At 51.2% G+C, this 20,049-nt stretch overlaps 1 protein-coding gene across 1 annotated transcript in view; it reads left to right on the forward strand.

Moving 5' to 3' along the window:
* LOC115833529 (rho guanine nucleotide exchange factor 18-like) overlaps positions 1 to 20,049 on the forward strand; it is a 40,767-nt gene that overhangs the window by 19,753 nt on the left and 965 nt on the right. The window contains exons 4-11 of the mRNA XM_030807685.1: positions 1,436 to 1,586; positions 2,353 to 2,467; positions 4,125 to 4,182; positions 4,860 to 4,904; positions 5,743 to 5,820; positions 7,589 to 7,691; positions 7,859 to 8,000; positions 9,900 to 9,947. Of these exons, the coding sequence (XP_030663545.1) occupies positions 1,436 to 1,586; positions 2,353 to 2,467; positions 4,125 to 4,182; positions 4,860 to 4,904; positions 5,743 to 5,820; positions 7,589 to 7,691; positions 7,859 to 8,000; positions 9,900 to 9,947 (740 nt within the window). The remainder of the gene's footprint in view (positions 1 to 1,435; positions 1,587 to 2,352; positions 2,468 to 4,124; positions 4,183 to 4,859; positions 4,905 to 5,742; positions 5,821 to 7,588; positions 7,692 to 7,858; positions 8,001 to 9,899; positions 9,948 to 20,049) is intronic.

Genomic DNA, 20,049 nt, shown 5'->3' on the forward strand with positions numbered 1-20,049 from the left:
AGTGGCTCATACGCCTGCGCTCACCTGCTTTGCAGCCCAGATTCTAAAAGGTCACAGACCAGTACGAGTCTGTGGCCCAGGAGTTGGGGATCCCTGCTCTAGGGCCATGAGGGGTGTCTGCACCATCAGAGGCAGCCCAAAAAACCCTCTTCTAACTTGCACATGCGTGAACATAGAGCCTGTGCGAGTGACTGAGCATGCATGCACAAGCCCAAACTGAAAACTGCACGTGAGGCCGGGCGCAGTGGCTCACGCCTGTAATCCCAGCACTTTGGGAGGCCAAGGCAGGTGGATCACCTGAGGTCAGGAGTTCAAGACCAGCCATGGTCAACATGGCTAAACCCCCTGTCTACTAAAAATACAAAAATTAGCCGGGTGTGGTAGTGCACACCTGTAGTCCCAGCTACTCGGTAGGCTGAGGCCCGAGAATCGCTTGAACCCGGGAGACGGAGGTTGCAGTGAGCTAAGATTATGCCACTGCACTCCAGCCTGGGCGACAGAAAGAGACTCTGTCTCAAAAAAAAAAAAGAAAAAAAAAGGAGGAAAAAAAAATCGACTGTATGCACACACTGCAAGCACACAAAAACCTAAATGCGCACACCTGCTGAGAGTATGGCCATCCTCAGCCCCCATTAGACCCACGCATATAAGCCTAAACGTGATCTGCACACTGCTTGCACGCATACGCATGAAGCCACCCATGCAGTTATGATCAAAACGGAAATGTGTGAGACGCCATGCACCCCACAGTGGCAGCACCAAATAGTAGAGGCAGGGGGTGCTCTAGCCACACCTAACCCGTGTCTCTCAACCCCTTCCAAGTCATCCCACATAGAAATTCAGGCAGGGTGCAGTGGCTCACGCCTGTAATCCCAGCACTTTGGGGGGCAGATCATTTGAGGTCAGGAGTTCGAGACCAGCCTGGCCAATGTGGTGAAACCCCGTCTCTACTAAAAATACAAAAATTAGCTGGGCGTAGTGGCACGTGCCTGTAATCCCAGCTACTTGGGAGGCTGAAGGAGGAGAATTGCTTGAACCCGGGAGGCGGAGGTTGCAGTGAGCCGAGATCGTGCCACTGCACTCCAGCCTGGGTGACAGAGTGAGACTCTGTCTCAAAAAAAAAAAAAAAAAAAAAAAAAAAAAGAAAGAGAAAGAAAGAAAAAAGAAAAGAAAAAGAAAACCAGTCTGTGCAAAAACTATCTGAGATACAAATGTAGCTCCAACAAATCTAACCAGGCTGGCTTTCTTTGTCCTCTCCCCCTTGTCACCCACTCCTCTCATACTGGGAGGTCTGGACCCCTTTCTGTGGCCGGCGCACCCTTCCCTGTCCTGGAAGGGCCCCCTTGCATGTTCTTTCAAGCTCCCCTGGATGCCTGGGGCAGCAGCCAGGTGGGCAAGACCTGCTGAAGCCCCAGTACCCTGTCTTCTCCACTAGGCTCAGCCTCGATGCCTCAACTGTGGAGGAGGAACCCTGTCTCCCTCGAACACTGGCCAGCCTTGCTTTGAACCTGCCAGGAGGAGGGCTGAAGACCTGGACTCAAGGGTGTCTGTCTGGGGGCGGGACCCCCGCAGAGACCCCAGGCAAGGTGGGTATAACCTGCAGCCACCCCTGACAGTAGCACACTTTTGGGTCCAGAAGCCAGTGCTATGGGTAGGAAGGAGAGACTTGCCAGGGCTGGTGGCACTTACCCACCATGGCGGGGTGGAGGCTGCTTATCTGTGGTGTGGGCCATGCCTTGGTCGTCTCTGGGTCCTAAGATTCCAGCCCAGGCCTGAAGGGATTTCCCTGGGTAAGCATCTAGGGCAGGCTATGCATGGCCATGACTCCAACCCAAGGGCTGGAGACAAGGGGATGGGGGATGTCTTATCTTGCAGTTTCAGCCAGGCTTGGAGGATCTTTGCCTGGAGTGTAGCCTGTAGCCGGAAGGCAGCTGTGTCTGTGGTTGGGGTATGCAGCTAAGGAGAATTTGTCTCTGATCTGAGATCCCAGCTGACACCTGAGGAATGCATGCTTGGAGCTGTGGCTGGTGGCTGAGACATCTTCTGGCTGTGATCACAATAGACCCTGGGGGAAATTCCTGGCCATTGTTAGAACCTATGGCTCTGATACCTGGGGCTCCAGCTCAGAGCTGGAGGCTCCTCAGCCAGGACTACAGCCCTGTGGCTGGGAAGCAGGTAGCTGAACCCATGTCCGATGGCTGGGCGGAGTGGCTGGAGGCTGAGGCTTGGATGAGTGTGTCACCCCATTTCTGTGGAGGTGGCCCTGGCTGTGGGTTGGGCCCCTCAATCCAGGGAACCTGCCTGCAGTCCAGGCTGCCTTCCCAGCTTAGTGAGATGTTTAATTCCCTGCAGGAATGTGACAGCCCCAAGAAAAGAGTGAGGTCAAGGTCTGTTCCTGTGTCCTTCTGTGAGATCCACTCTCCAGAAATCTCTCCGGGTCTGGAAGTGCCCACTCCACCTGTTCAAGGTAGCCAGCCTGGGAGTTGCCTTCATTCAAACCAAGTCAGGGAAAGAGGAGCCTGGCCAACAGGGTGAAACGCTGTTGGGGTTTCATCCTTCATCCCGGAGGGTCCCCTTGATGGGGCTCTAGATGGGCCCCAGGGAAGGGAAGGGAGCTGGTTTAGGGTCCCCTGGGCAGGGACTGAGCAGAACGCTGGGGGAAACCAGAGAGGGGAAGGGACCTCCAGCATCTGTCCCTCCTCCTCTCCCTGCAGCTCTTGAGCCAGTGTGAGATTGCCCCATTGCAATGACCTTGTCCCCAAGATTCTCTATTCTCTCTCTGGCTCTTTTGTGTGTGTGTTTGTGTGACAGAGTCTTGCTCTGTCGCCCAGGCTGCAGTGCAGTGGTGCAATCTCAGCTCACTGCAACTTCCGTCTCCCGGGTTCAAACGATTCTCCTGCCTCAGCCTCCCAAGTAGCTAGGACTACAAGCACCCGCTACCATGCCTGGCTAATTTTTATATTTTTAGTAGACACAGGGTTTCGTCATGTTGGCCAGGCTGGTCTCAAAGTCCTGGCCTTGAGTGATCAGCCCGCCTCAACTTCCCAAAGTTCTGAGATTACAGGCATGAACCACCATGCCTGGCATTCTGACTATTTCTTTATCTCTTTCTTTATCTCTGAATTTTTATCCTGAGATCTTGCACCTCTCTGGCATCAGACAAACCTGGAGTCTAAACGCATAACAAGTCTCTGAGCCTCTGTGGCTTCTTCTATTAGAAGAGGCGCAGCAGCTCACACCTGGAATCCCAGCACTTTGGGAGGCCGAGGCAGGTGAATAGCTTGAGCCCAGGAGTTTGAGGCCAGCCTGGGCAACATGGTGAAATCTTGTCTCTACTAAAAATACAAAAAACAATTAGCCAGGCATGACAGTGTGCAACTGTAGTCCCAGCTACTTTGGAGGCTGAGATGGGAGGATCGCTTTAACCCAGGAGGTCAAGGCTGCAGTGAGTTCTGATGGCAGGACTGCACTCCACTCTGGGTGACAGAGTGAAACCGTCTCAAAAAAAAAAAAAAAAAAAAAAGAAAAAGAAAAAGGCCTGGTGCAGTGGCCCACGCCTGTAATCCTAGCACTTTGGGAGGCCGAGGCGGGTGGATTACCTGAGGTCCGGAGTTTGAGACCAGCCTAGCCAACATGGTGAAACCCCATCTCTACTAAAAATATAAAAATACAAGAATTACTCGGGCATGGTGGTGCGTGCCTGTAATCCCAGCTACTCGGGAGGCTGAGACAGGAGAATTGCTTGAACCCAGGAGGCGGAGGTTGCAGTGAGCTGAGATTGAGCCATTGCACTCCAGCCAGGGTGACGGAGCGAGACTGTGTCTAAGGAAAAAAAGGGAAGGGGGGACATAAGCATATCTCCTTACGGCCACTTGGAGAGTCTGCTGATCTCATACACGTAAAACACTTACTAGGTTGTAAGCACTCACGAGACACTGGGGACACCTGCGTTTGTCCCTGGCTCTCTGTCCTCTTCTCGTCTCTGTTGCCTGAGAGTACAGGCCCTGTCTACATGGCTCCAGTTCCGCAGGGGCCCAGGGTGGCATCCGGGAGGGCTCTGCTGGGCTGGTCCTGTCCCAGAGCTCCTCACAACTGTGCTTCCTGGGATGCGGGGCTTCTTCCAGGCCTGGAACCTCCAGTGCTGGAGTGCATGGAAAAAGACCACGTGGAACCAGATCACGTGTGAGTTTCTGCCTCGTGGCGGGGAGGGACCCCCAGGGAACAGGCCACAAAGTCAGGGCTGTGGGAGGAGGGCTGCCGGGGTGCAGTGTTGTTGGCCATAAGTGACCAGGGCCAGACACCATCCCACTAGTCCGCCCATAACCTCATCTTCTTTCTGACACCATCCTTCTCCTGGCAGGAGGGACCCAGGCCCCTCAGAAAGGTTCTCAATGTAGCCTTGGGAGACAATTGTGGCTTGTGTGTGTGTGTGTGTGTGTGTGTGTGTGGTGTGTGTGTGTGAGATAGGGTCTCACTCTGTTGCCCAGGCTGGAGTGCAGTGGCGTGATCTCAGCTCACCTCTGCCTCCTGGGTTCAAGTGATTCTCCTGCCTCAGCCTCCAGAGTAGCTGGGACTACAGGCTCCCACCACCACGCCCAGCTAATTGTTGTATTTCTAGTAGAGACAGAGTTTCACCATGTTGGCCAGGCTGGTCTCGAACCCCTGACCTCAGGTGATCCGCCTGCCTCGGCCTCCCAAACTACTGGGATTACAGGCGTGAGCCACCGTGCCCAGCTGACTTTGAGTAGGGTCTGCATCAGGACCTGAGTCCTGGCTGGGCAACCCCAGCTTGTCTCGGGGAGAGTGTCTGTAACCTGGAGCTACCATGGGCTGTTCTAATCTCACCTCCACCCCCACAGGCTGATTGTCCAGCAGGTGCTTCAAGAACTTCGACAGTACCATGGGTAAGTGGGAATCGGGACAGGCTTGAGGGGAACAAAGTGGGAGACAAAAGCAGGAAGCATGCAGGGGTGTGCACAGGTGTGGGAGACAGGGGTAGAGAAGACTGGGTGAAGGCTGGGTACGGTGGCTCACGCCTGTAATCCCAGCACTTTGGGAGGCCGAGGCGGGTGGATCACGAGGTCAGGAGATCGAGACCATCCTGACTAACATGGTGAAACCCCGTCTCTACTAAAAAATACAAAAAATTAGCCGGACGTGGTGGCAGGCGCCTGTAGTCCCAGCTACTCAGGAGGCTGAGGCAGGAGAATGGCGTGAACCAGGGAGGTGGAGATTGCAGTGAGCCGAGATCACGCCACTGCACTCCAGCCTGGGCGATAGAGCGAGACTCCGTCTCAAAAAAAAAAAAAAAAAAAATTATGTAAGATTTAAGTACTTGGTTAAAAAAAAAATTAAAAATTAGCCAGGCATGGTGGCACATGCCTATAGTCCCAGCTACTCAGGAGACTGAGGCAGGAGGATTGCTCAAGCCCTGGAGGCCAAGGCTGCAGTGAGCTGATTGTACCACCGCACTCCAGCCTGGGCAACAGAGCGAGACTTAATTTTTCTCTATTAAAAAAGCAAAAAAAAATCTTCCTGCTACACTGATTTTGTTCAGCCAAGACACATTACTGCCCTCTGCTGGAAAACCTGTCATAATGTCTCATATACAAGTCCAGAGTGTCAAGGACGGGTGGGCTCTTAGACGGGGTACCTGGTACATGCCTGTACTCGGTAGCACTGGGGTAGGTGAGTGGGAGAGGAGGCTGCCGACCCAGGTATCTGTCACCTCTGATCCTGCAGGGCCCGGCAGAGGGCTTGCACGTCAGCCAGCCCCGGAGGAGCCCACTCGAACCTGACCTGGTTTGAATTCCTGTCGGAGTAAGTACACAGATCTGCTTCCAGGGAGGGCAGCCTTGGATTCGAACAAGTGTTTACAGATGGTCCTTTGGGCCAGGCCCCCCAGGCTGGGGGTAGGAGCTGGAGCCCCCATCAGGGCAATGGTGGGAGCTGGCAGGAAAGGGAGGAGTGAGGCTCCCATATACCCTGAGAGGACAGAGGAAGACTTCCTGGAGGAGGTGACAATGTAAGCAGGGTTCTAACGGAAGAGTAGGAGTTTGCCAATATGTGCAGATGTGGATGAAGGAAAGAAAAAGAAACTAGAAGGCTTAGGGAATGACATCGGAGTGGGGCTGGGAGGAGGCAAGGTGGGAGAAATCAGCAGAGACCAGACCACCTCTGCGACACGAAGGAGCTCAGACTTTATCCTAAAGAGCAGTGGGACTTGGGCGCGGTGGCTCATGCCTATAATCCCAGCACTTTGGGAGGCCGAGGAGGGTGGATCGTCTGAGGTCAGGAGTTCAAGGCCAGCCTGGCCAACATGGTGAAACCCAATCTCTACTAAAAATAAAAAAATTAGCCAGACGTGGTGGCGGGTGCCTGTAATCCCAGCTACTCAGAAGGCTGAGGCAGGAGAATCACTTGAACTCAGGAGGCGGAGGTTGCAGTGAGCCAAGATCATGACCTTGCACTCTAGCCTGGGCGACAGAGTGAAACTCCGTCTCAAAAATAAATAAATAAAAATAAAAAGAGCAGTGGGGCCTTTGAGCATCATCAGTTCTGGTGATAGGATGAGGACAGGATGAGGACCACAGACAGGGCTGGAGGTCCCTGAATCCCTCTCTCTCCCTCCTTTCCTCCCTCCCTCTCTCACTCACTCATTCATTCAACAAACATTTACGGTTATTTACAAAGTTCCAGAAGCCACTCAGACTGGGATCAGGGGCACAGACTGGAGAAGTGGCATCTCTGCCCAGGAAATAGATCCCACCAGAGCAGGAATCCTGTCTGCCTTATACGTCACTGACCTAATATTTATAAAATGAGGGTGTGCCTGAAATCCAGGAAACCACACCAGTGACCTGGGGATGGAGTTTGGGGTGGGGGAGGAGATAGAAGAATGAGCAGGATTTAAAGACCAATTAGGGCCAGGCGCGGTGGCTCATGCCTGTAATACCAGCATTTTGGGAGGCTGAGGTGGACGGATCACCTGACCCTGGCCAACACGGTGAAACCCCGCCTCTACTAAAATACAAAACAATTAGCTGGGCACAGTGGCACACACCTGTGGTCCCAGCTACTCGGGAGGCTGAAGCATGAGAATCGCTTGAACCTGGAGGCAGAGGCTGCAGTGAGCCGAGATTGAACCACTGCACTCCAGCCTGGGTGACAGAGTGGGACTCTGTCTCAAAAATAATAAATAACTAACTAAATAAATAAATAAAGGCCAATTAGATACCGGGTGGGGGTGGGGGGCGTGAATTAGAGGGAGAAATCACAAGTGAACAGAGCTGAAATTCCCAGCCCAGGCATTGAGGGACCTCAAACCTGAGATCACATTGCATTTCCCTCTGCAAACCCGGTCCCCAAAGCTCCCAGAACTTTGCAAACATTCATTCATGTTTGCTGAGTGAATAAGTAAGAGAGGGAAAGAGGGAGGGAAGGAGGAAGTCAAGGGCCAGGGAAGGGGTAAGACAGGACCAGGAGGCCACAGGGAGACAGGTTCCAGGTGGATTCCTGGAGCAACCCACAGGGCTGCCTCAGAATGACCCCTGGCCCCCTCTAGTGGACCTTCCCTCTCGTCCCCCAGGAGCGAGGACGGTGCTGGCAGGAACGAGAAGAGTGACAAGAGTACCAGTGTGAAGCGCAGGCTGAGCTGCCTCCGCAGTCGAGTGACCAGACAGAAGGAGAAGGTAAGGGGAGCTGAGCCACTGGGGCTCTCCTCCGCCTTCCCCAGCTTGGCACGCTGCCCTTAGTCCGGGAGCCCTGTGACTGGGGCTGGTGGTGGGCTGGGTACACAGTATATAAGAGGGCCAGCACCTGCAGAGGGCATCCTGAGACCCACCTCTGTCCCATCCAGGGTAAGAGCCCAGCACATCTAAAGGACAAGGGCCAGGATGCACGAGAGAAGCGGGAGTGTGTCAATGGGCACCAGCTGGTGCAAGGGACCTTCTCCGGCCCCTCCAGCTGCCCCCTGTGTGGCAAACCCTTCTTGAGCTCAGGTAAGTCTAGTGGCCCAATCCATCCTCCTGGAGGGCAGCCAATTTCCCTTCTTCGCATCCTTTCAATCATACTCCTGGGGTCTCTTTTGATGTGTGCATCCTCGTTCTGTTTTGCCCTCTCCTCGGCGGCTCCCTGGAGAGAACCAGGGATCGGTCCCTGGGCACAGGGACCTTTGGGCTAACTTGGGACTGGCAACAATCCCTTTAAGTCTCAGCTTTTGCAATTGTGGGAATCCTCCTGCAGCATCTGGACTTGAGCCGTCTATGAGTTTGCTAGGGCTGTCATGACAAAGCACCACACACCAGGTGGCTTAACCATCAGAGATGTATTCCCTTGCAGTTCTGGAGGCTTAAAGTCTGAGATCAAGGACTAAGCTTCATATGAAGGTGCCAGGAAATGATCCATTCCAGGCACCTCTCCTGGCTTCATCCCTTAGCCTCACATGGCCCTGTCTGTGTCCCAGTTTCCCCTTTCTATAAGGATACCAGCCATATTGGATTAGGGGCCCACCAGACTCCAGTGTGGCCTCATCTTAGCTTATTTACATCCGCAAAGACTCTATTTTCAAATAAGGTCACATCCTAAAGGACAGAAGTGGGGGAGTCGGATTGCAACATATGAATTTGATGGGGGGGAGGGGCATACAATTTTATCCATAACAGGTCGTTTTCTGCTTCCTGGGGTTCTTGGTGGTTGTGGGGTTGTGAGGGAAAGAGTCTCTACTTGAGAAAAAGTACTGGATTCAAGAGACTCCCAGGAAGAGATGGCTCTGGTCAATGCTGGGATTTAGAACTTTGTCTTTTTGCAAATAAGCTCCACGTTGAAGGGAACGAAGAGGAGGAGGTGGTGGCAACTGCGTGTTAGAAAAGATGCGTGTGCAATTTGTAGCCAAGAATCCAAACTGCAGTCTGCGGCTGGCAGAACTCAGGCTAGTTCACAGTTTCTGGACCTTAGCACTGTCAACATTTGGGGCCAGGTAATTCTTTGTTCTAAGGGGCTATCCTGTGCATCATAGGATATTTAGTAGCATCCCTGGCCTCCACCCTCTAAATGCTGGTAGTAACCACCTCCTGCCTCCAGTTGTAACAACCAAAAATGTCTCCAGACATGGCCAAAAGTCTCCTAGGGGGCAGAATTGCCTCCAGACAGGAATCAATGGGTGAATGAGATGGGCAAACAGATCCTGGATGGGCTTAGACCATGCAGTGAGAGAATATCTCCACCCCCGGGGCAAGTGCCTCTGAGCAACCTGTCTTGCAGGTTTTGCATTTGTTGGCTTTACCTGCTTCAGGCGTGGGAATTTTCCTTCTTTCTCGTTTCCCTCTCTTTCTGCAGTGCCATTGCTGGCCATGGGGCTGGGGGTGGCTGTTGGTGGCTGTTGGTGTCAAGGATGTTCCTCTTTGAGCTCTTCCTCTGTTAGGCATCCCCACCCAGCTCTGTGACCCATGAGCTGTCCTCAGCAGAGGCTGGCATGAGCTTTTTGCAAAATCTTTTTTTTTTTTTTTTTTTGCAACAGGATCTCACTCTGTTGCCCAGGCTGGTGTGCAATGGTGTGATCTCAGCACACTATAGCCTTTGCCTCCTGGGCTCAAGCAATCCTCCCACCTCCTCCTCCTGAGTAGCTGGGTCTACAGGTGTGCACCACCATGCTTGGCTAATTTTTTAACTTATTTTTGTAGAGACAAGGTCTCACTATATTGCCCAGGCTGCTTTCAAACTCCTGGACTCAAGCGATCCTCCCACCTCAGCCTCCCAAAGTGCTGGAATTACAGGTGTGAGCCACCTCACCCAGCCTTTGCCAAATCTTCAGTGCACCAACAAAGTCAGCATGTTGAAGTCCTTAATTTGGGACAGTAGGTGACTCCCTCTTTTCCCTGGCACCTTGTTCTCTTCTGCAGGGGATGAGCTGTGCTCAGTCTATCTTAGGCATCAGATGCAAGGGGCAGGTAGGAGGTTGGAAGTTGGAAGAGTAAAGCCAGAGATCTAGAACCAAGACTGCACAGAGCAGGCGCCGGGAGCCTGCTCTTGGATGCCCTTGTTTCAACAGCTCCAGGCTGAGCTGAACCATGCACTTCCTTCTGTGATTGCTGGTTCCTTATCATTCTCCATTTGCTTCTGTTCCTGCTTTTGCTTTGCTTCTCAGAAAAATCCTGAGTTCTTTAAACTCTGATTTGGGGTCATCCAAGGTCTTGTATGTCCATGTGGCCCACTGACTTAGAGCATCACTGTCATCTGGGAACTTCATTATTATTATTATTATTATTATTATTATTATGAGATGAGTTCCACTCTGTCACCCAGGCTGGAGTGCAGTGGCACGATCATAGCTCACTGCAACTTTCACCTCCCAGGTTCAAGCGATTCTCCTGCCCCAGCCTCCTGAGTAGCGGGGATTACAGGTGCCCCACCACCACGCCCAGCTAATTTTTGTATTTTTAGTAGAAACAGGGTGTCACCATGTTGGCCAGGCTGAAACTCCTAACCTCAAGTGATTTGGCCGCCTTGGCCTCCCAAAATGCTGGGATTATAGGCATGAACCACTGCGCGCCTGAGAACTTTTTAAAAATTTTCATTTTAGAGACAGGATCTCTCTCCTCTCCCTTCCCCTCCCCTCCCCTCCCCTCCTCTTCTCTCTCTCTGTCTCTCTGCCCGAGGCTGGAGTGCAGTGGTGTGATCATAGCTCACTGCAGCCTTGAAATCCTTGCCTTAAGCAATCTTCCCACCTCAGCCTCCCAAATATCCGGGACCACAGGCATCTATAACCACACCCTGCTAATTTTTAACGTTTTTGTTTCTTTGGAGAGACGGGTTCTTGCTATGTTGCCCACGCTGGTCTCAAACTCCTGAGCTCAATGGATCCTCCCGCCTCAGCCTCCCAAAGTGCTGGGATTATCGGCATGAGCCACCATGGCTGGCCCACCTGGGACCTTTTTTTTTTTTTTTTTAAGATAGGGTCTGGCTCTGTCACCAGGCTGGAGTGCAGTGGTGCAATCTCAGCTTCCTGTAACGTCTGCCTCCCAGGCTTAAGTGATCCTCCCACCTCAGCCTCCCAAGTAGCTGGGACTACAGGCACATGCCACAAATACCTGGCTAATTTTTTGTAGAGACGGGGTTTCTCTGTGTTGCCCAGGCTGGTCTTGAAATCCCCAGCTCAAGTGATCCTCCCACCTCAGCCTCCCAAAATGCTGGGATTACAGGTATGAATCATTGCACCTGACCCAACTGGGAACTTTTAATGCCAAATCTGAGGTCCCATCCCAGATGGACTGAAACAGAATCTGATTTTAACAAGAACCCGGAGTGATTTGTATGCCATTAGTTTGCTCATTGCTGCTGGCAAGCAGGTTTCACAGACTCAACGCTATTGACCTATTTGGGACCCAATCATTTTCTATCATGGGGGCCCCTCCTATGCATTGTATGATGCTGACTGGCATCTTTGACCTTTAGACCCACTCAGTGCCAATAGCAACCCACTCTCCCTCCAGTTGGAACAATCAAAAGTGTTTTCCGGCCGGGTGCAGTGGCTCACACCTATAATCCCAGCACTTTGGGAGGCCGAGGCAGGTGGATCACTTGAGGTCAGGAGTTCAAGACCAGCCTGGCCAACACGGTGAAACCCCATATCTACTAAAAATACAAAAATTTGCCAGGCGTGGTGACACATGCCTGTAATCCCAGCTACTCAGGAGGCTGAGGCAGGAGAATCGCTTGAACCCACGAGGCAGAGGTTGCAGTGAGCCAAGATCACGCCACTGCACTCCAGCCTGGGCAACAACAGCAAAACTCCGTCTCAAAAAAAAAAAAAAAAAAATAGCTGGGCATGGTGGTGCATACCTGTAGTCCCAGCTACTCCGGCGGCTGAAGTGGGAGGATTGCTTGAGCCTGGGAGGCGGAGATTGCAATGAGCTGAGATTACACCACTGCACTCCAGCCTGGGCGACAGAGTGAGACTGTGTCTCAAAAAAAAAAAAAAGACAAAGGAAAAACATGAAGTTAGAAAAGGAGACAGAGTGATTACAGAGTTTGTCAACCTCAGCACTACTGACATTTAGGGCTGTCATGTGGGGCCGCCCTGTGCCTGGGAGGAGGTTGAAAAGCATCCATCGCCTTCACCCACTTGGTGGCAGGAGCACCTCTAGCTATGATGACCAAGTTGCCGCGTGTCCTCTAGTGGCAGGGTAGGAATGCAGTCACCCCCAGCTGAGGACCATGGGTCTCCCTGAAGTGTCCAGGGATAGCCTCTCCGAATTGGTGACATTGGAATCCAGATGTAGAGGAGGCGGGAAAAGGGCCCTGTGGATATGCAGGGAAGAGTATCCCAGGTCGTAGGTGGAAAGGTCCCAGGGCAGGAATGTGCCCCGGGCAGCAGAAAGGCCAGTGTACTTGAAGTGGAGGTAGAGGAGGTCTGTTGGAACCTGCTGCAGGTCACACAAATGTGCATGCCTGCCCCCATCTGAGCCATTGCTCAGAGGACCCTGTCACTTGTCACTCGATAGCTGAGCTTGCTGTCTGCAAATCCCGCCCCCACCTAGACTCTTCTCAGGGCAGACAGGCTTCAGTGGCCCCTGTATGAGCCCGGAAGTTCCCATTGCTGCTTCAGATCCCTTCTCCACTTGGGGCGCTGCAAAGACAATTCCTGCCTTCCAGCTGGGGATTTGGGCGGGACAGCATCCAGCACCTCCTTATGAGCTTTCAGTCCACCTGAAGTTGTATGCCACATCTGCTGTGTCCCTGCCTTTTTCTGGAGGAGCAGAGCAGCTAGGGTTTTCATCAGATCTCCAAACAGAACATGTGACCTTGGAAAAGTTTGGCAACAATTTTCTAAGACATCACCTGTTTTGTTGTTGTTGTTGTTGTTGTTGTTGTTTGTTTTTTTTTGAGACGGAGTCTCACTCTGTCACCCAGGCTGGAGTGCAGTGGTGCGATCTCAGCTCACTGCAAGCTCTGTCTTCCTGGTTCACGCCATTCTCCTGCCTCAGCCTTCCGAGTAGCTGGGACTACAGGCACCCGCCACCACACCTGGCTAATATTTTGTATTTTTAGTAGAGACAGGGTTTCACCTGTTAACCAGGATAGTCTCGATCTCCTAACTTCGTGATCCGCCCGCCTCGGCCTCCCAAAGTGCTGGGATTACAGGCGTGAGACACCGCGCCCAGCGCTGCTTTTTGTTTTTTGAGTTTTTTGTTTGTTTGTATACGCTGAAAGCTAAGAATGGTGTGGGTTTTTTATATTTGTAAATGGTTGAAAACAAATATTTGGTGACACACAACCATTCTATGAAATTTGCATTTTACAGTCTGCAAATAAGGTTTTGTGGCAGGACAGCTCACCTGTTCATTTATCACCTTCGGTTGTTCCCAAACTACATCTTTGTTTTTTGTTTTGTTTTGTTCTGAGACAGAATCTCGCTCTGTCGCCCAGGCTAGAGTGCAGTGACGTGATGTCGGCTCACTGGAGCCTCCGCCTCCCAGGTTCAAGCGATTCTCACGCCTCAGCCTCCCGAGTGTCTGGGATTACAGGTACCTGCCACCATGCCTGGCTAATTTTTTTTTTTTTTTTTTTTTTTTTTTTTTTTTTTTGAGACAGAGTCTCGCTGTCTCCCAGGCTGGAGTGCAGTGGCACGATCTCGGCTCACTGCAGGCTCCGCCCCCCCGGGGTTCACGCCATTCTCCTGCCTCAGCCTCCCGAGTAGCTGGGACTACAGGCACCTGCGCTAATTTTTTTTAGTAGAGACGGGGTTTCACCATGTTGGCCAGGCTGGTCTCAAACTCCTGACCTCAAGTGATACACCCACCTCAGCCTCCCAAAGTGCTGAGATTATAGGCATGAGCCACTGTGTCTGGCTCAAGCTACATTTTTGGTTGGCAGAGTTGAGTTTGCAGCATTACAAAGCAAGTTTGCCAACTGAACGAGGTTATCTGGTAGCAAGCAAGGCGAGTGGCTTATCATGTCCTGCAAATCAATAAAGCCCTTACAAAAATGACCTTGAGCAATGAGAGTTCCAACAGCATCTAATTTCCTGAATGTCACTTTAGAATCACAGAAGACTGCACAAATATAACAATGGTTAGCTTTACTGTACGGAGTGCTTACACTATCCCAAACACTGTAAGTGCTTTATTTTGTTTTTATTTAGATTTTTTAAAAATAGAGACAGGGTCTTGCTATGTTGTCCAGGCTGGTCTCGAACTCCTGCCCTCAGGTGATCCTCCCACCTATGCCTCCCAAAGTGCTGGGATTACTGGTATGAACTACCGAGCCTGGTCTGTAAGTGCTCTAAACCAATTTCCTCATTCAGCTTTGTAACTCTATAGACACTAGCACTTTCTCTCTTTCACAGATGAGGAAACTGAGGCCCAAAGATGTTAAGTTTTTGCTCAAGTCAGGGTTTGAACGCACAGCCTGAGCCCCCGATCACCAATCCATTGGCATATGATGCCCTTTTATTTTTATTTTTATTTATTTATTTTCAGATGGAGTTTTGCTCTATCACCCAGGCTGGAGAGCAGTTGGCACCATCCCAGCTCACTGCAACCTCCGCCTCTCAGGTTCAAGCCATTCTCCTGCCTCAGCCTCCTGAGTAGCTTGGATTACAGGCATGTGCCACCACGCCCGGCTAATTTTTGTATTTTTAGTAGAGATGGGGTTTCACCATGTTGACCAGGCTGGTCTCAAACTCCTGACCTTAGGTGATCCACCCCCCTCAGCCTTCCAAAATGCTAGGATTACAGGCGTGAGCCACTGCACCCGGCCTGCCCTTTGATTTTTAAAAAATATACTTTTAATTTTATATTTACAGGAAAGTACAAAGAAAGCAGACAGAGTCCCTTTAAGCCCTCCTCCCCAGCTTCTCCTCATGTTATTTTTAATTTTTTTGAGACAGAGTCTCACTCTGTTGCCCAGGCTGGAGTGCAGTGGCACGGTCACAGCTTACTGCAGCCTCGACTTCTTGGGCTCAAGAGATCCTCCCACTTCAGCCTCCCGAGTAGCAGGGACTACAGTCTCGTACCACCACACCTGGCTAATTTTTTTTTTTTTTTGAGACAGAGTCTCACTCTGTTGCCCAGGCTGGAGTGCAGTGGTGTGATCTTGGTTCACTGCAACCTCCGCCTCCCGGGCTCAAGCAATCCTCCCACCCCAGCCTCCCAAGTAGCTGGGACTAGAGGCGCATGCCATCATACCAGGATAATTTTTATTTTTTTTTTTGTAGAAACAGTTTCATCATGTTACCCAAGCTGGTCTTGAACTCCTGGGCTCAAGCAATCCACCCACCTCAGCCTCCCAAAGTGCTGGGATTACAGGTGTGAGCCATTGCATCCACCCTACATTATCTTTATTTATTTATTTTTTTTTGAGACGGAGCCTTGCTCTGTCGCCCAGGCTGGAGTGCAGTGGCACAATCTCGGCTCACTGCAACCTCCGCCTCCTGGGTCCAAGCTATTCTCCTGTCTCAGCCTCCCGAGTAGCTGGGATTACAGGCACATGCCACCATGCCTGGCTAATTTTTTGTATTTTTAGTAGAGACGGGGTTTCACCATGTTGGCAAGGCTGGTCTCAAACTCCTGACCCCGAGTGATCCACCCACAAGTCATGACATCCAGCCCACTCTCAGGGTGGTGGGAATTAAGCTCTTTCTCCTGGAGACATCATTTGATTTTGATTTGCAGGACAACCCTTTGAGGTCAAGAAAGATTTGAGTTTGTGTGAAAGAAATGATATGGGGCCAGGCGCGGAAGCTCATGCCTATAATCTCAGCGCTTTGGGAGGCTGAGGCAGGAGGATCCCTTGAGTTCAGGAGTCTGGGCAATATAGTGAGACCCTCGTCTCTACAAAAAAGATGTTTAAAAGTTATCCAGGTGTGGTGGCACTCGCCTATAATCCTAGCTACTCGGGAGGCTGAGGTGGGAGCATTGCTTGAGCCCAGGTGTTCAAAGCCACAGTGAGCCATGATCTGCCACTGCCTTTTAGCCTGGGCCACAGAGCAAGACCCTGTCCCTACAAAGAAAAAAGAAATAATGTGGGTAAAGGCTAGGCGTGGTGGCTTACGCCTGTAATCCCAGCACTTTAGGAGACCAAGGTGGGAGGATCACTTGAGGTCAGGAGTTTGAGACCAGCCTGGCCAACGTGGTAAGACCCCATCTCCATTAAAAACACAAAACAATTACAGCACATGCCTGTAATCGCAGCTACTCAGGAAGCTGAGGTAGGAGGATCCCTTGAACCTAAGAGGTGGAGGTTGCAGTGAGCCAAGATTGCGCCACTGCACTCCAGCCTGGGCAACAGAGCGAGACTCTGTATCAAAAAAAAGAAAAAGAGAAAAATGTGATGTGGGTAGCACTCACTTAGCATGATGTCTGGTACATATGGGCAATGGTATCTTGTATCATCATCCTCTTCATTTTTTGTTATTGTCATCTAAAGTCTTTCAGCCAGTAAGAGGCAAAGCTAGCATTTAAATCCTAGACCCTTGCCTCTGCAAAGCTGCCGAAACAAATAAAAATAATAATAAATCACAGACCCAGCCAGGTGTGGTGGCTCACGCCTGTAATCCTAACACTTTGGGAGGCCGAGGAGGGAAGATCACGAGGTCAAGAGATGGAGACCATCCTGGCCAACATGGTGAAACCCCATCTCTACTAAAAATACAAAAATTAGCTGGGCATGGTGGCGCCTGCCTGTAGTCCCAGCTACTCGGGAGACTGAGGCAGGAGAATCACTTGAACCCGGGAAGCAGAGGTTGCAGTGAGCTGAGATCACACCACTGCACTCCAGCCCATTGACAGAGTGAGACTCTGTCTCAAAAAAATAAATAAAATAAAAATAAAATAATAAATCACAGACCCTAACCCCGTTCTCTGACCACAAACCCCTCCCCACCTGTGTCAGGAGGCATGCAGGGGCCAGAACACCCATGTCTCATTCCTAGTAGGCTGAGAAAGGTCCTCCCAAGGTATAACTCCCCACAGGCCTACCTGCTTTTAAAGATATTCAAAGCCAGACGTGACAGTCTGTCCCATGGAGGAAACAGCCTCACAGTAAGTTAAACAAACAGAACAGAGAATGAGTCACACTCCAGGTAATTAGAGAAGGTGGGTCTCCATGATAAAGTCGGGATGCTTTTCAGAGAACAGACACCACGCCAGACAGTCCTGTTCCTGGCCTTGACCTTTGAGGCTATTTATGATTCGACCCCACCTATCCCTCCACGCTTCTCTCCCACTACTCAGGTTCTCCGGGCTCCACGGCCCAGCCACCCTGAAGTCTCATGGCTGTTCATACACATCATACACATACGCTGTGCCTTGCTCATCCAGTGCTGTTCCTGGAACTCCCTCTCCCACCTAACTCTTACTCATGCTTTTAAGACAAAGCCCAGGCCCACTTCCTCCAGGAAGTCGGAATTAGGCTGGATAAGGGTCTGAATGTCTCTTAGGCCAGTTGCTCTCAGCCAAGGAAACATCTGGAGGTATTTTTTTCAGGACCAGGGAAGCCACTGGCATCTAGGAGGTAGAGACCAGGGATGCTGTTCAACACCCTCCAATGCATAGGAGACCACCCCTGCCACCATCACTGAGAATTATCCAGCCCTAATGGTCAAAAGTGCCAAGACTGAGAAAACCCTGCTTTGGATCTAAGCTCCTTGCATCTCCTTAGCTCTTAGAGCCCCTGGCCCATGCTAAAGCCTCATAAATGAGGCCGGGTATGGTGGCTCACGCCTGTAATCCCAGCACTTTGGGAGGCTGAGGCAGGCAGATCATCTAAGGTCAGGAGTTCAAGACCAGCCTGGCCAACATGGTAAAACCCCATCTCTACAAAAAATACAAAAATTAGCCAGGTGTGGTGGCGGGCGCCTGTAATCCCAGCTACTCGGGAGGCTGAGGCAGGAGAATTGCTTCAACCTGGGAGGCAGAGTTTGCAGTGAGCCAAGATCGCACCACTGCACTCCAGCCTGGGCAACAGAGTGAGACTCCATCTCAAAAAAAAAGACTCATAAATGCAAAATGGTTGGATGGATAAAAGAAAGATGGGAGATGTTTCTCCTTCCTAATTGTCTCTGAGAAAGTTGGTTTCTATGTTTAGGGGAGGGCTGTGTCCACCTGAAGGTTCCTATAACCAAGATAGCTATAGAAATAAGGCTCATGGCCAGACCCAGTGGCTCATACCTGTAATCCCAGCACTTTGGGAGGCCGGGATGGGAGGATCACTTGAGGTCAGGAGTTCAAGACCAGTCTGGCCAACATGATGAAACCCTGACTCTACTAAAAAAAAACACACACACAAAAATTAGCTTAGTGGTGCATACCTGTAATTCCAGCATTCAGGAGGCTGAGGCAAGAGGATCACTTGAACCCAGGAGGTGGAGGCTGCAGTGAGCCGAGATGGTGCCACTGCACTGCAGCCTGGGTGACAGAGTGAGACTCCGTCTCAAGAAATAAATTAAAAAAAGAAAGAAAAAGAAAAAGAGAAAGAAAGAAATAAGGTTCAAAGGCCAGGTATGATGGCTCACACCTATAGTCCCAGCATCATAGGAGGCCCAGGCAGGCAGATCACTTGAGCTCGGGAGTTCGAGATCAACCTAGGCAACACGGTGAAACCCTGTCTCTACAAAAACATTAGCCAGACGTGGTGCGTGCCTGTGGTCCCAGCTACTCGGGAGGCTGAGGTGGGAGGATGACTTGAGCCCAGGAGATGGAAGCTGCAATGAGCTATGATTGTGCCACTGCACTTCCAGCCTGAGTGACAGAGTGAGATCCTATCTCAAAAACAAAAAACAAAAAAAAAAAAAAAAAGAGAAAGAAAAAATAAGGTTCATGCCCCTAAGTCCAAAAGCCACAGCTACTCAGAGAAGGAACAGCTGCCCATCCATTGAGCCCTCATAAACACCCGTGTTAGGGTTTCTGACCTCAGCTGCAGTAGGGTGCCTGGTGAATTACATCTTGCATTTCTGGGACATCCAATTCCCTGAACATGCTCCCTTCCTCTGGACCATGAAGGTTGGACTTGAACTGAAGGCTAGTCCATTTGGGGACGTGACCCTCCAGCTTCTGAACTGGGGGCTCTCAACAACATATTGTGCATGTTTTGAAGTGATTGGGTTTGGGAAATCTTTTTTTCTAAAACAGAGACTGGGTCATGCGAGGTTTCCCAGGCTGATCTCAAAGCTCGTGGACTCAAGTGATCCTCCCTCCTCGGACTCCCAAAGTGTTAGGATTACAGGCATGAGCCGTCTTGCCTGGCCATGGGGAGATCTTCTGGGACTGGCTAACCAGCCAACCTTGGTGAGAGCTGCTCTGCTCGACTCCTGGTTACTGTTCAACTGCTTCCCCTGTGGGGGGACTTGGATTAGACAGGCAACCTCAAGACTGGGGTGTCTGATGGCAATTGAGAGGTTGCTGGTGCTGGGGGAAGCATCTGGCCTATCCACATCTGCCAAATAGCACCTGTGTGGAAGTGGATGGGGGAGGGTATGGTATGTGATTCAGACTCTCAGCACCTATTTGAGGGTATCTGACAGCATCTGTACTGGGGTTATCTAATATGTGTTTGGGGGTATCTGCTGGACCTATGTGGAGTGTCTGACATATTTGGGGGTTACTTGGAAGCCTGTTTTGGGTATCTGATGGCACCTGCCTGGATGCCTGTGTTTAGGGGATCTGATGGTATGTATGTTGGGATGTCTGAGACCACTGGAGAGGTATATGATTCATTTTTCCCAGACCCGCCTTTCTGAAGTCTATGCTGCCTCTTTTTTGTTGTTGTTGTTTTGAGACAGTCTTGCTCTGTTGCCCAGGCTGGAGTGCAGTGGCATGATCATAGCTCACTGCAGCCTGGACCTCCCAGGCTCAAGTCATCCTCCCACCTCAGCCTCTGGAGGAGTTGGGACCACAGGCAGGCGCCTCCACGCCCTGCTCATTTTAAAAAATGTTTTGTAGAGATGGGGTCTTGCTATGTTGCCCAGACTGGTGGTCCTGAACTCCTGGGCTGAAGTGATCCCCCCACCACTCCCTGATGCTGCTTGTTTTTTCTCAGGTGACAGACCCTGCC

This window comes from Nomascus leucogenys, unplaced genomic scaffold, assembly GCF_006542625.1.
Source record: "Nomascus leucogenys isolate Asia unplaced genomic scaffold, Asia_NLE_v1 Super-Scaffold_241, whole genome shotgun sequence".
Classification (NCBI taxonomy): Eukaryota; Metazoa; Chordata; class Mammalia; order Primates; family Hylobatidae; genus Nomascus; species Nomascus leucogenys.